Source organism: Miniopterus natalensis, chromosome 20, assembly GCF_054644295.1.
Source record: "Miniopterus natalensis isolate mMinNat1 chromosome 20, mMinNat1.hap1, whole genome shotgun sequence".
Taxonomy (NCBI): Eukaryota; Metazoa; Chordata; class Mammalia; order Chiroptera; family Miniopteridae; genus Miniopterus; species Miniopterus natalensis.
In genome coordinates this window covers 27492008-27504615 of record NC_142100.1, presented here as the reverse complement: position 1 = coordinate 27504615, position 12608 = coordinate 27492008, and the positions used below count along the sequence as shown (strand labels likewise).

The following is a 12608-nucleotide window of genomic DNA, read 5'->3' as shown; positions in this document are numbered from 1 at the left end:
TTCTCTTGATAGGCCGAGGTGGCTGGCAAATGGTGCCGGAACCACGGACATCGGGATGTGTCACTTCTCGGAGGGACTGTGGCACCACAGCTGTCTTCCCTTCAAGCCTGCCACTGAATTCTGGCGTTTGAACGTGGCCAGAATCCAGGAAAGAGGCTGCTTTCCACCCATCAGATGGGCCACGTGGAAGGAGCCATGTGTCGTGTGCCCAGGAGGGTCCGGGGAGTGAGGGCTCTCTCTGGTGCTGCTGGAGCGAGTACCAGCTGGTGTAGTCTAGCTCGAAGGCCACTGGGGAGCAGCAATTAAAATTTAAGAACTGCATTTTCTAGGGCCCAGCATTCCCAGTGTGTGTCCTAGAAAAACACGCCCGTCTGTGCAAGAAGGCGAATGCACGTGGAAACAGTAAAAAAATACCAGAAACTGCTCAAATGTCCCTCCGGGGCTAACTGGCTAAACCAGGGCCATGTGTATGGTGGTGTTGGCTGGGGTCCCACCTATACCGTGTACCCACTAGTGACTCCTGGGGGGGGGCATGTCCCACTGGAGAAATGGGCACCTTTCCTAAACCCTTGATGTGCTACGGAAGCTGGTGGCTGACCTGACTGGCCACACTGGGATACACCCAAGAGGTAGACCGCTGCCTTGAAGTTAGAAAGAATGGGCTAGACCCTGGTGCATCAATGGGACGACACGTGGGGAAGACTCACAAGCCAAACGAGGAAGGAGCCGCCACAGTCAGTAGCTAGAAAAGGTGTTTTCTTCCCATTTTATTTGATAATACATTTTCACAGAAACATGATATTATCTACAAATATACAGGTAAGAGACTGCTGGTCAAAAATCTTAAACCGAAAATGTCATCAAAAATGAATTTACAAAACCACCACTGTCCACGGACGTCCAAGAGCCTGGACGGCGCTCTGTGGGGTCCGTGCAGAGGTGGGCGCCACACCCCAGCCGCCAGCCACGTCTCAGGAGGCACTGGTCTGCATGTTTTTGGAAGCGGCGAGCATCGCTCTGACTTTGGCCATGAGGTCCTGTGGGCAGAGACACAGGGGGACTACATGAGCTCCACTAAGACTTGGGAGGTAGGCAGTCAGGCAGTGTAGTTCATGAAAATGCTGGTGGGCAGAGACAGAGGACGACCTGGGAAGACGGGGTGGCCCCAGGAGCTGAGGTGGCCCCAGCAAAGGGAGGTTTGGGGACACACAGGTCCGGGCGAGGCCGACACCCCCAGCTCCTGGGTGACTAGCTGGGACCCTGTCAGTACCAGTGAGATGAGGGCACAGGATGAGGAAATGGGCCCTTTACACAAAAGGAGAGGCAGACGCCCCACTTCACCTGAGTTATTTTGCTCTGCACGGAAGAAACAATCGCTGAAGAGATCTGACCCTCTTTTTCCTGAGAAACGCCCCTAAAGCAGACAGAGCTTAGAGATTAAAAAACATTTACAAGTCATTATAAGCCAGAGTGAGTGACCGAGATTCAACGATCCTCCCTCCCGACAACCACAGCCCTGCCCATGGGGAGCCACCCTCACAGGCGTGGGGACGCCACATGTGCCAACCAGGCTGACCACGTGACCATCAGCACGGACATGGACGTCACTGCAGCCTGTCTGAGGCTTGGATGATGTGCGGATGGGGAGTTTGGGTCCCCGCCATGGGGACCCCAGTGCCAGCCCCCACCCCAGACGCTCAGTGAGCTCAGGAGCACCCTCAGGTGCTGCAAGAACATGGAAAGCGGCTATGGCCACATCGGCGAACTTCGGATGTCCCCTCCCCCGGCGTCTGAGGACTGCCCCTCGTCCTGTGGAAGCAGGTGGCCCACCCCACACCCCTCACAGCTGAAGTCAGGAGAATCCCAGGGGTGGAGGCAAGTCAGTGACTCCATTGCCCAAGGGGAGGGTTGGGGGAACCTCGCTCCCAAAGCCTGGCTGGCTGTCCTCCCGACACCCATGCTGTCCTCTGCTCACTGATGTGTCCTGAGGGTTACCTGGAGCGTTCCTGGCTGGAGCCCCGGCTCTCCACAGGAGAGATGCTGGCCGAGTGTGCAGAGTGCCGGCGCGGGGCCTGCTTGCTCGGGGACGCTGAGCGGGACTCGGCCTTGGACTTGGTCCGCGACCGTGAGCTCCGCTTCTTCTTCTTCTCGTGAGGGCTCCTGGAAGAAGAGCAGGTCAGTGAGGGTGCGGCTCTGAGGGAGAGGGGTTTTTGCCACGGACAGTCCCCCTCCTACACACAGTTCCCATTACAGCTGAGCATGTTTTATTTAACCCGCAGACTGTGTCGAGGAGACACAGATGCCTACCTGGACCGGGTCCGCTTCCTGCTGACGCCCGGGCTGTTGCTCACCCGGTAGGCGGTGGGTACGCTTCTTTCTTCCCTCCGTCTCTCGGGAGAGTGAGCTCTTCTCCGAGGGGAACGGGACCGTGACCTGGCAGAGGAACAGGCATTTCAGTCCTGCTGACTGGTCGCAGGGTAGCCCTTCGGCCAAGGCTGCCATGGGACTCAGCCAGCGTGTGGGTGACAGGCACCTGTCTGTTCTCCTGGAGGCCTGTTCCCTCACACTCTCACGTCTCCCGCCCCAGAGCACCTGCCTCAGCAGAGCTAAGCTCACTCCATGGTGGGAGCTGTGTGCTGGCCCAAGTTGTCACAACCCTGACTCAGGCCCATGGCCTCCTTCCTGCCTCTGCTCCTGCCTGTTTTAGTCCCTGGGGAACCTTCCGTTCACAGCTACTCCTATCAGTCAGGCGAGGAGCAGCAATGAAATCCAAGCGAGTCACGCAACAGGAGGACACCTGCGCGTAATGAAGGGGGAGTGTCTCCGCTCATGTGGAACTCATGGCCTCCAAGCGCCAACAGCCAAGGACAAGGCTGCTCTCCCTCCACTGGCACGAAGCCCACACCTCCCCCCTCAGCACCTCAAGGTAATTTAGGCTAAATAACCTACAGTGATGACATCTCCCGGATGCAAACCCCCATTAACATTTATTCTTCCTTTCATGTGCCTGGAGGACCCTCCTGCCCCTGCAGTGCCAGGACCCCGCACACAGCCACACCTTGTGACGCCGGCACCCACGACTCCCACTCAAGACCCTCCCTCGGAGTCACAATCCTTAACAAGGGTCCTTTAACAACGGGCTCAGGATCTTTGGTTTAGTTTTTTGTTCATTCGGAGAAATTACTGTTTTGGGAAGACGTGAAATAAGCAGAAATCTGGAAAAAAAACCCAGATTCTTTTTGTGCTGTTTCTATGACAACCCACTCAAAAAAACAATCAAGAGCAGTTTGATTTTGCCAGTTTAAAAATTCTATATTGAATCATTTTAATTAAAACCCTCAAAACAACACATTGTTATTCTAAAGATCAGCATGTAACCACATTCCAAGTTACTCCTGGAACGTCCCAGCAGGAAGGGACCCCTCAGTGACAGCCAGGAGCTGCCGGCTCCTCCCGCAGAGCTGCTCTTCAGCTCATCAAATGGTTTCGTTTTCCCCCAGACTCTGCCTAAGATTAATGTAACAGATCACAAAGGTGAGGTGGTCACACACCTTGACATTTTACCAGGTTTTCCCTCAGAAGAGCTCCCAGAGTGAAGTCTGCTCAAGGCCGCACTGTGGGGACCTACCCAGGAGGTGGCTGTGACTGGGGCTGTGCTCCAGGTCCGGGAGGCCGTGGCTCTGTGAACCAGGCACACCCTCCACACTCACAATAGAGTAGGCTGGGCTGGGTGCAACCAGAGCCCGAGAAAGCTCTGCTGAGGCAAAGCCAGCCCCTGCGGACATTGCCCATGGAATCCTAGTGAGCTCAGCAATCAGGAAATACATTCACTTTAACACCTGAGACTCGTAACTGAGATAATACAAGGCCATTGGTAGTACTGGTCCCACACACAACACCTGGGGGCGTCCTCCTTGGGCCCACACCTGCTGAGCACCGACACTAAAGACTTTCAAGCGGACTCCTATCTCAGGAGGGGGCTGAGGGGCCTTCCCAGTGAGCAGCCCCGGGCGGGTCTATGAAGCAGCTGACTCTCTAGTCTGGCCTGTGATTCCAGCAGGTGGGAAGAGCTCCGGGCCTGGGCCTGTCACTGCTTGGAGGGCCCGCAGGCCTGTGCTATTCAAGTCCACTGTGAGATGCTGTAGGAGAATTTAAACCCTCTGAGAGGCAGGTGTGTCCAAGCAGAGTTTTAAACATAAAAGGAGCAGGAAACCTGCATTTCCCGTGGAAAGAAAGGAGCTGCACAGCCACAGGAGAAACCCTGGGTCAGACTCCGGGGTGAGAGAAGCAGAGACAAGGCCATCAACATGCAACCCTGTGTTAAACTAGAAATCTGTCTGTCTGAATCTTCTACAGCTGCTTAAACACAAGCCCACCTGCTTTACTAGGAGGTGGGTTCTGAGGCCCTTTGTTAAAGTTCTCTGCGGCCTGAATGCTAAGCTGCTCTTTTAAAACCTGGCTCCTGGTGGGAGGGCAAGAGGCCAGTCACTGATGAGAAGGCGGAGCTGCACCACTCACCCTCCCTGCAGCACAGACAGGATGGAGCAGGGGCACAGGCCTCTGCTGCTCTGACGTTCACTCACTCACACAGGCATCACGGGGGGGGGGGGGGGGGGGGGGGGGGGGGGGGAGTACACTCTTCAAACAGACAGACCACCCCCCGACCCCCAACCCTGGGAATGGTTTCCAGTCAGCACATGGGCTACACTTGCTCCTTCCAGGGGCTGTTAAAATCTAATATATCTGTTTAAAAGAAACCTGGCAGTAGTTTGTGAGATTTAGAGTTAAGTAAAAAATAAAAAACATTTGCGTTTTAAAAATCCTCACCTGAGAACGTTCTTATTGATTTTTTTGAGAAAGAGAAATGCTGATGGGCTGCCTCCCGTACATGCTCCAACCAGGCAGCCACCAGGCCCTCATTGGGCTTGCAGGACGCATCTCCCCCCCCCCCCACGCAGATACGCACACCCACCTGGAGCACACCCACCTGGAGCGCCGCGCTGTCCGGTAGGCGCTGGGGAGCGAGTGCTTGGCCTTGGAGTGGGACCGAGACCTGGCCCGGGGTGCGCGGTGCCGGGGGGAGCGGGATCGCGTCCGGGAGCGTCTCCTGTGCTTCTTCTTCTTCTTTTCCCTCCCATCCTCTCGGGGGGCATCCCTGCTCCTGCCTGGGGGCCCTTCCGGGGCCTTAATGTCTAAAGTTGGTAGCGGTCGGCCCCCGCCTGGGAGAGGACAGGCCGCAGGGCCGGCTTCCTGTGAACAGAAGCAACATCTGGGTGTCAGTGGGGACACAGTGTTAAAAGCGCCCACGTGGGCCCTCGTGGGGGACGGGGCCACTCCCCATACCTGAGAGGAGAGCAGCGCATAGCCCCTCGGAACAGCCCAGGGAAGGCCCCCCCATGTCCACAGGATGAGCAGACACTGCTGAGAGGGCCGCACTCGCTCTTATAAATAACTGCGACTTGCCCGGCCGGGAGTGACTCAGCAGTTGAGCGTCGACCTAGGATCCAGGCGATCGGGGTTCGATTCCCGGTCAGGGCACATGCCCGGGTTGTGGGCTGCAGCCAATCAATGACTCTCTCATCATTGATGTTTCTATCTCTCTCTCTCCCTCTCCTTTCCTCTCTCTGAAATCAATAAAGATATGTTTAAAAAAATAAATAAAATAAATAACTGCGACTTTGCACCAAGAGAGACCCCCAGACCTCAGCCTTCAGTGCTCATGAACGTCTGTGCCACCGAGAGGAGAGGAAGCCCAAACAAAAGATGCTGCTCTTGACTTTTTTTTAAGAGAAAGCAAAAGTTTATTGAAGGAGAGACAGGAGTCACAAACCACTGGAATGGCCACCACAGAGCCCTGGTTCAATATGGTGGCCAGACAGTGTTCACCTTTTACAAGGAACACTGGTCCACGTCACGTTGTAAAATAAAAAGTGAGTTTGCAAACCAAACCCAAACCCTGCAAAAACAACCGCCACCCACCCTCAGCCTGGGAAGGAGCTGGCAGACCCCTACCTGTGCCTCAGCCCAGAAGGTGGGCTCTGGGCAGAAGAGCTGGAGACAGACCTTTGTGACATCCTGACCCCGAGTGTGGACCGGGGAAAGCTACCTGAGGGCAGTGGGGGTTTCTAACAGGTACAATCAAAGCCCCAAGCCATCAGCCATCACATGGGAACAGAAGAGAGCCCACCAGCTCCTCAGCCAGAGTTCCTGGCATCGATGGGCCTGAGCGCAGGCACTGTGGCCTGTGAATTTCATTTAATTTTAATTAAGTTAACCTTAAGTGGCCATGTGTGGCTACTGGCTACCACATTGGAAGAGACAAATCCTGAAAAAATAATACGTTTCAATGTAAATGTTACTTGTGGCTTAACCACAGAGGCTCCACTGCCCATTAATTCAATGGGATATGAGCCACTGGTGAGCACAGACCTCGCCTGCGTGGCTGTGTCGGGAGGCGCCTGGCTGAGCCCGTCACACAGTGGACGGAATATGAACGTTGCAGCAAAAGTGATTAGAGTAGAAATCATCACGGGGGAGGGAGCACACAGGCCGGCTGCCAGAGTGTCTGGGAGAAATCAGGGGGGAACCTTTGAGAAATGAGTCATTCGTAAGCGTAAACTGCACGCCATCCCTGCTCTAATAATATGGCAATAACTCCGATCCGTCCTCTGGTCACCACGATGTGTTTGCTCACAAATCAGCACTGGAACGGACAGCAACTGGTCCCCACTGTGGGCAGGGAACTTCTGGAGAGCAGGCGGAGTGGGTCTCAAATAGCATCAACCAGAACATGGGCAGCTGCACACACTCGAGATCGTCTACCAAGTCCGAGGCTTCACACTTGGAAAAGTGTCCTCCCCGCTGCCCGGGAGCAGCCCCACTGCCAGATGTGTGGTGGATGCGGTTTTCAGGACGACCTGACCACTTCCTGCTCTGCTGGTGCCGTGTCCCCCATCTGGCTGGCCTGGGCTCCTGTCGGCCCGACACACTCTCGTCTACATCTGCCTGCTTCCCGAGGCCAGGCTCTCCCACATCCGTTCGCGGGCCACCAACTCTGCCTCTTCCTCCACAGACCCTCTGAGCTGATCAAGCCTCCTGGGGTCTGTCACCTCTCCAAACTAGGGGTGGCTGCTCAAGGCCTCGTCCTAGCCCAGTCCTCAACAAACCCCTCTCCGATGGAGGTGGCTGCAGGCCATAGGCCACCTCTGTCTCCTGGAGGCCCGGGCCATCCCCACCGGCTCATCACCTCAGAGCTGCTCCGTGCCTGCAGCACCCTGGTGGACATGCTCGTGCGCGGCGTCGACCGTGTGCGATTTTATGGTCACTGGGTGCGAAACAGACTTCTCATCACAACCTAAAGTGCCTGGTGCTGGGAGGGTACCAGGCTTGGCAAACATGCTGGTTTTGTTCCTGTTTCCTTTTCAAACTCTGGCTGGACCTGTAAACTCAGCAGGATCATTAACTTGAACACACTTCTGTCACCTAAAGAGTGTCCTGAAGCCTGTTGTGTGAACGATCGTATACCAACTCAAAAGGTGCACTTTCGGATGTCTGGTTTCTCTCCACTTGGAGTAAGAACACGCAGACACCAAAGATGGTCGGCTCCCATGGGGCCCACCACTAAGTCTCCACCACTCCGGGAGCTGAAACCCTGCACTGTGGGCTGGGGTCAGGGCGTCCTGCACCTGAATGCTCGGCAGAGTCAGGCACCGTCTCCAGAAGCTACTTTAGGCTGGAAATATTTCCGAGCGTGAATCTCATTTATGACAATTGCCAATTTAATTCAAGTATTTTTGTTTCAAAGCAATTAAAGGCATTCATCACCGTCTGCTAGTGCCATCGCATTTTTGTTGAAATCGTTTAGTAGCGACAATCTCTCCCGCTAGACACCCAGCAGGATCGACCTAGCGATTTAACAAGAAGCATAAACACTCACGTCTCTGTCTCAGATTCCCAACAAATGCTGGAAAACGAGAGGTGGGGACCACAGAGGGGACAAACAGCAGCAGCCTGTTGTGCCCACGAGGCAGTGACCTGGGCCGTGACAGGTGACACGGCAGACGGGAACGCAGGACAGAGGAATGACTGTGGTGGGGACGAGTTCTCATTAAAACAGTCACACTGGAAATACAGATGCGGCATGTGATATGATCGGGTAAAGCATCCGTGTGCAGATGGCTTTTAATTAAGCCCTTTATTCACGGCACGCGTGACATTGGGACAATAAAGGAAATGAAAGCAGTCTGCACACTCCCAGTCTCCAGCTCCCACCCGTGGCTACGATGTAATTCTTGTAGCTGCAGCCACAAAGGTGGCAGAGACTTGTACTCGGCTCTCCCTTACTGTGTCAAAAGCCCCTTTCTCTGCCATCAGTGTGCTAGTGACCACGTCAACTGCTCAAATTTAACCTCTGTGTCAGCGAGGTCTTTCTGGAGCCAGGCAATACCCGCATGGGCCTCTCCCTGGACCTCTCCGCTGTGGGCGGCCCAGTGGCGCCCAGCCTGGATGCACCTTGGGGAAGCAAAGAGCAGGGTCCCCAAGGGCTGGGGCTCAGGCAGGGCCCACAGATGGGACCTCACACAACACACCCTTGCTGCCCCTCCACCCACCCCAGCTATGATTCCTGAGAGAATTTCAGACTGACTCTGAGGTGAGAAAGCCGACTCGGCCTCACAGAACGCTGATCATCTGAACACAGGATGCTGCTTTCCACAGAAAAACCAACCAACAGGCGAAGTGCAGCAAAAGCCAGTTTTAAATAAGGGCCCAGGCTCGTAGGAATGTGACTGTGATCATAGTAGATCAAGTGCAGGGCCTGCTGCAGAGGAGGGATGGCAGCTACACTGACATGTGGGGTCATCTGAGAAGTGAAGCAGGCATAGTCAGCAGCCCTGCAGGGCAGCTTCTCTGACCCCACACAGCTCAGAAAGCATCTGGGAGGCCTGGACCCCTCTTGAAAGAAGACCTGCTTTGACTGAAGCTGGGATACTGCACACATCCCTGCATGAGAACCTCTGCAGGAGCTTGGTGGTGGCAGGGGCTGTGAGGGAGCCACAAAGCAGAGCCCACAGATGGGGCCTGGAAGCCCAGGTCTCTGACAATGACAGCAGCACCCCCTGCTAAGCGCCCCACTGAGGCCGGAGAGCTGAGCAGCTGGAGGAGTCCACGTTCACGGCTTCCTCGGACCTCCGTGCACTCACCTCCACGCTGAAGGGACTCTCCTCGACTTTCCCAAGCTCCGCATCTGGCGCAGGGTTTTTTAAGGTTTGTAGAAACAGGGCAGCTTTCCTCTTCCGCTCTGCCTGAAGCTGCTTCTCCTTCGATTCCTTGGACGCCTGGGCCAGCTTTTCCCGGGCAGCAGCTGCCAGTCGGTCCTCCAGCTTTTGCTTTGCTTAAGGAATAAATAAAGAAAAAATGATGCTTAGAGCAGGCAGTATTCCACCAAAACCTTCCTACCTATACTTTCACAAGGGTCATGAACCTCAACACAGTTACTTTAGAGGATGACGAGACAGGAACTTCAGGACAGGTAAAGAAACTGGACCAACAGAACTTTGAGAGAATTAGTTTGTAATGCTTATTAGTAGCATTTTAAGGTTTCCCTTTCAAAATTAAAGTCAGCCGGGGATGGGCTCCCATGAGGGACAGTGGGAACCTGGGCTGGCTCTGAGACACAGGTGTGGGACACCCCCGGCAGGTGAGTGACACACTAGGACACTGTTCACACACAGTGCAGAGCTGATATGTGTCATGAGCAGCTCAGCACAAAGTCTTGACAGGAAGGCACCTTGTGGTTAAAACACGACCTTCCACAACCGCGGCTCAACCTGCTCATGTGCACACAGAGTGACTTACACCACCCAGTTGGACAGACACAGATGAAAAGCAATTGCCAACCACTTCAGAGAAGAACATTGCTTGTTCTGCAGTGGAGGCAGGAGGCTGGGGCTGCCTAGCAGAGGCAGGCAGTGGCCATGTCGTGACCCGTAAGGATGAACCACAGCCTGGAGAGCAGCCTGGGCCTGTATCACCATCAGGGGCCCGAGGGCTCTGCTGAGAGACAGCCTTACAGAAAGACTCCCACCTCTCAGTCACACATTAGCCCCAGATGGGAGTGCAAGCGTTTGCCCTGAGGCTGCCACCTTAGCAAAAAGGTGCCTCCATTATAGGCCCTGGTACGCTCTGAACACAAGCTGCCCCTGGCACTGCCTGATGCTGATGGAGAACGGTCCTGCCACAGCGCAAAAGCATCGCCAACTCCAGTGGCTCCGACTCTGAAGCTGGAGACCCTGGCAGGCAGTCTCAGCACTGCCAGCTCAGCAGGTTAAATTAACCACCAAGTGTAACATGCCCTGACCAACCTTGCTTGGCTTCTAGCTCCTCCTGGGTGAGTTGGGGCCGCTTCTCCTCGACAACCACACAGGGCGGGGCCACCACGGGGTCCGTGTTTGCAGCAGCGCTAGCGCTTTCCTGTCCCTCTTTGTTCTCTTCATCATCATCACTATCATCATCTAGCTTAACGCGGTTTTTTTCCAGGGGAAGTAGATCGTTTTCTTTGGCCTTGATTGCAAAGCTTATTGGAGCAAATGAAGCTATGGAGAAAAGGTGAAATGGTGACACTTTTAGGTAACGAAGCACAGAGCAAGAATCCTCCTGGGACCCACCATCCACGAGCCCCAGCTGGTGAGAGGAACGTCTCAAGGGGGTCCTGGGGCAGTGAGCAACCCTGCCTTGTCAAGGGGACTGTTTGCACGCACACCACTCGCAGTGAGGCAGGGTGGCCCCCGGTGAGGACCATGTGCTGACAAAGGGACCCTCATCCTGCAGCTCCATCTTGGAGCTGCCACACTGAGGGGCACACTGAGTGCAGGACAAGTCAATGTATCTGTAAACAACCAATTCCTGAGCGCAGCATGTAGCTGAAGTTGCCTAAGTTGGCATATGATGTGACTCCAGTGCAAACAGGTATTTCTAAAAAATTCCAACTACATAAAGTGCGAACCAGCTGCCTCTGAGAAGGAAGAGGAGTTGGGGTCACACAGCAGGTTCCGGGGGGTTGTGACTGTCGGTGACGACACTTGAGCCCCTAGGCTCTCCCAACCCAGACCTGTGAAATATTCTATAGGTGCCCTCTAACCTGCTAGAGCAGGATGCTAAGCAAGTGTATTCCTGCGCTGACCCGGGGTCCACAAGCAGGGAGCTGTAGCACTGCCTGGAGCCGGCCCTCACTTCAGGAACCCAGAGCCCCTCATTGTGAACGGAAGGCCAGGCACAGCGTACCTTTCACAAGCTTCCCATCCTGGGTGGCTTTGCTGGACGCAGACTCCTTTTTTCCCCCTGAGCTGCCTCTTCCTCCCGTGTCGGCCGGGTCCTCAGCCACGCCTTCCTCCCCCAGGTCACTTGGTTTGTCAGGAGCAGACTCAGCAGGAGCCTCCTCTGGTGCGGACGCAGCCTGCAGACATTGAGGGACTGAGACCACTCCTCAGGAGAGGACATGGGCTGTCAAACCAGGGTCTTGGCAGGCGTAGATCGTTCAATGGACAGCAGCAGTTCTATGGGCTGCCTGAGCCAGTGAGGACTGTGCTCTCCAGCTCAGACCTGCTGCTGTGTTACAGGAGGGTGGAGAGAGCAGCGGTTGGAGGCACCCCCTGGAAGAACACTGTGGGAACCAGTGTTCACCACTTTTTCCTGGGGACCGATGACCGAGAACACTTGTAGAAACCAAACAATGCCCACTGCCCACAGTCAGTTTTCTTCATTTTGAGCAACCAGAGACAAGAGGGAGGAAACCCACTGATAAGGCATGCACCCTGCGCTCTCCATCACGACAGGCTTGACAGGTGCCAGGGCGTCCACATAGCTGAAGAGGGCAGAGTCAGGCAGCAGAAAGGGTGACAAGGGCAGGAAGAGACTGTGGGAACACCTGTGGGAGGGAAGGTGCGGGGAGCTGCTGGGGGGCAGTGCCCAGGCCACAGGCGTCCACCAAGGACAGCACCGGTAGCCACACCGGTGTGGGCGTATGTGCTACACTTTACAAACCTAAGACTCTGTGAATGCCACAGGATAGTCCATGGCTTCCACCAAACGTGCTTAAAAAACAGCCAACCGAAACATCAAATGCCTGAAGAAATGGGATTGTACTTCAGAATGTGCTGGACAAGTGACTGATCACTAATGACTTGGAATGTGTGTGAAACTTTCAACAGATTTAAAACAGGTTTCAACTGTGAGGTGGGCAAAGTTAGAGTCAGCAAACGCTAATGGATAGCACACCTAAAAACAAGCGTAAAACCAACCACCACTTGCATACGTCCTGAGAACAAACAGTTCTCTCTGCTCCTGAAAACCAGAGTTGCTCACCCTGCCCGGCCTCACGCCAACAGGTACCTGAGTGCCATCGCCCCCTTCCTTCTGCAGGAAGAACTGCTTCTTGAACTCATAGTAGGCGTTGTACTGGTGCCAGGGCTGGAGGAACTCAAACCTGCCGACAGAACAGGACACCAGAGGGTCATCACCACACACGCATGGGTCCCGGGGACGGCACTGGCTGTGGTGACTGTGCACCTGCTGGAAGCCAGACGCAGATACATTATGATAGCCAACTAGGA

At 54.9% G+C, this 12608-nt stretch overlaps 1 protein-coding gene across 4 annotated transcripts in view; it reads right to left on the bottom strand.

The window, feature by feature from the left end:
* Positions 1 to 752: 752 nt before the first annotated feature.
* The window catches only part of SFSWAP (splicing factor SWAP), a 29010-nt gene continuing 17154 nt past the window's right edge, over positions 753 to 12608 (bottom strand). For 3 of the 4 annotated variants that reach the window (XM_087828523.1, XM_087828526.1, XM_087828525.1), the window contains 9 exons: positions 12388 to 12481; positions 11281 to 11452; positions 10362 to 10592; positions 9201 to 9391; positions 4988 to 5250; positions 2308 to 2433; positions 1996 to 2160; positions 1342 to 1429; positions 753 to 1037 (listed from right to left, as the gene is read on the bottom strand). In XM_087828523.1, coding sequence (XP_087684649.1) covers positions 972 to 1037; positions 1342 to 1429; positions 1996 to 2160; positions 2308 to 2433; positions 4988 to 5250; positions 9201 to 9391; positions 10362 to 10592; positions 11281 to 11452; positions 12388 to 12481 — 1396 coding nt within the window. In that variant the 3' untranslated portion in view covers positions 753 to 971. The remainder of the gene's footprint in view (positions 1038 to 1341; positions 1430 to 1995; positions 2161 to 2307; positions 2434 to 4987; positions 5251 to 9200; positions 9392 to 10361; positions 10593 to 11280; positions 11453 to 12387; positions 12482 to 12608) is intronic. The other variant, XM_087828524.1, reaches the window with a different exon arrangement.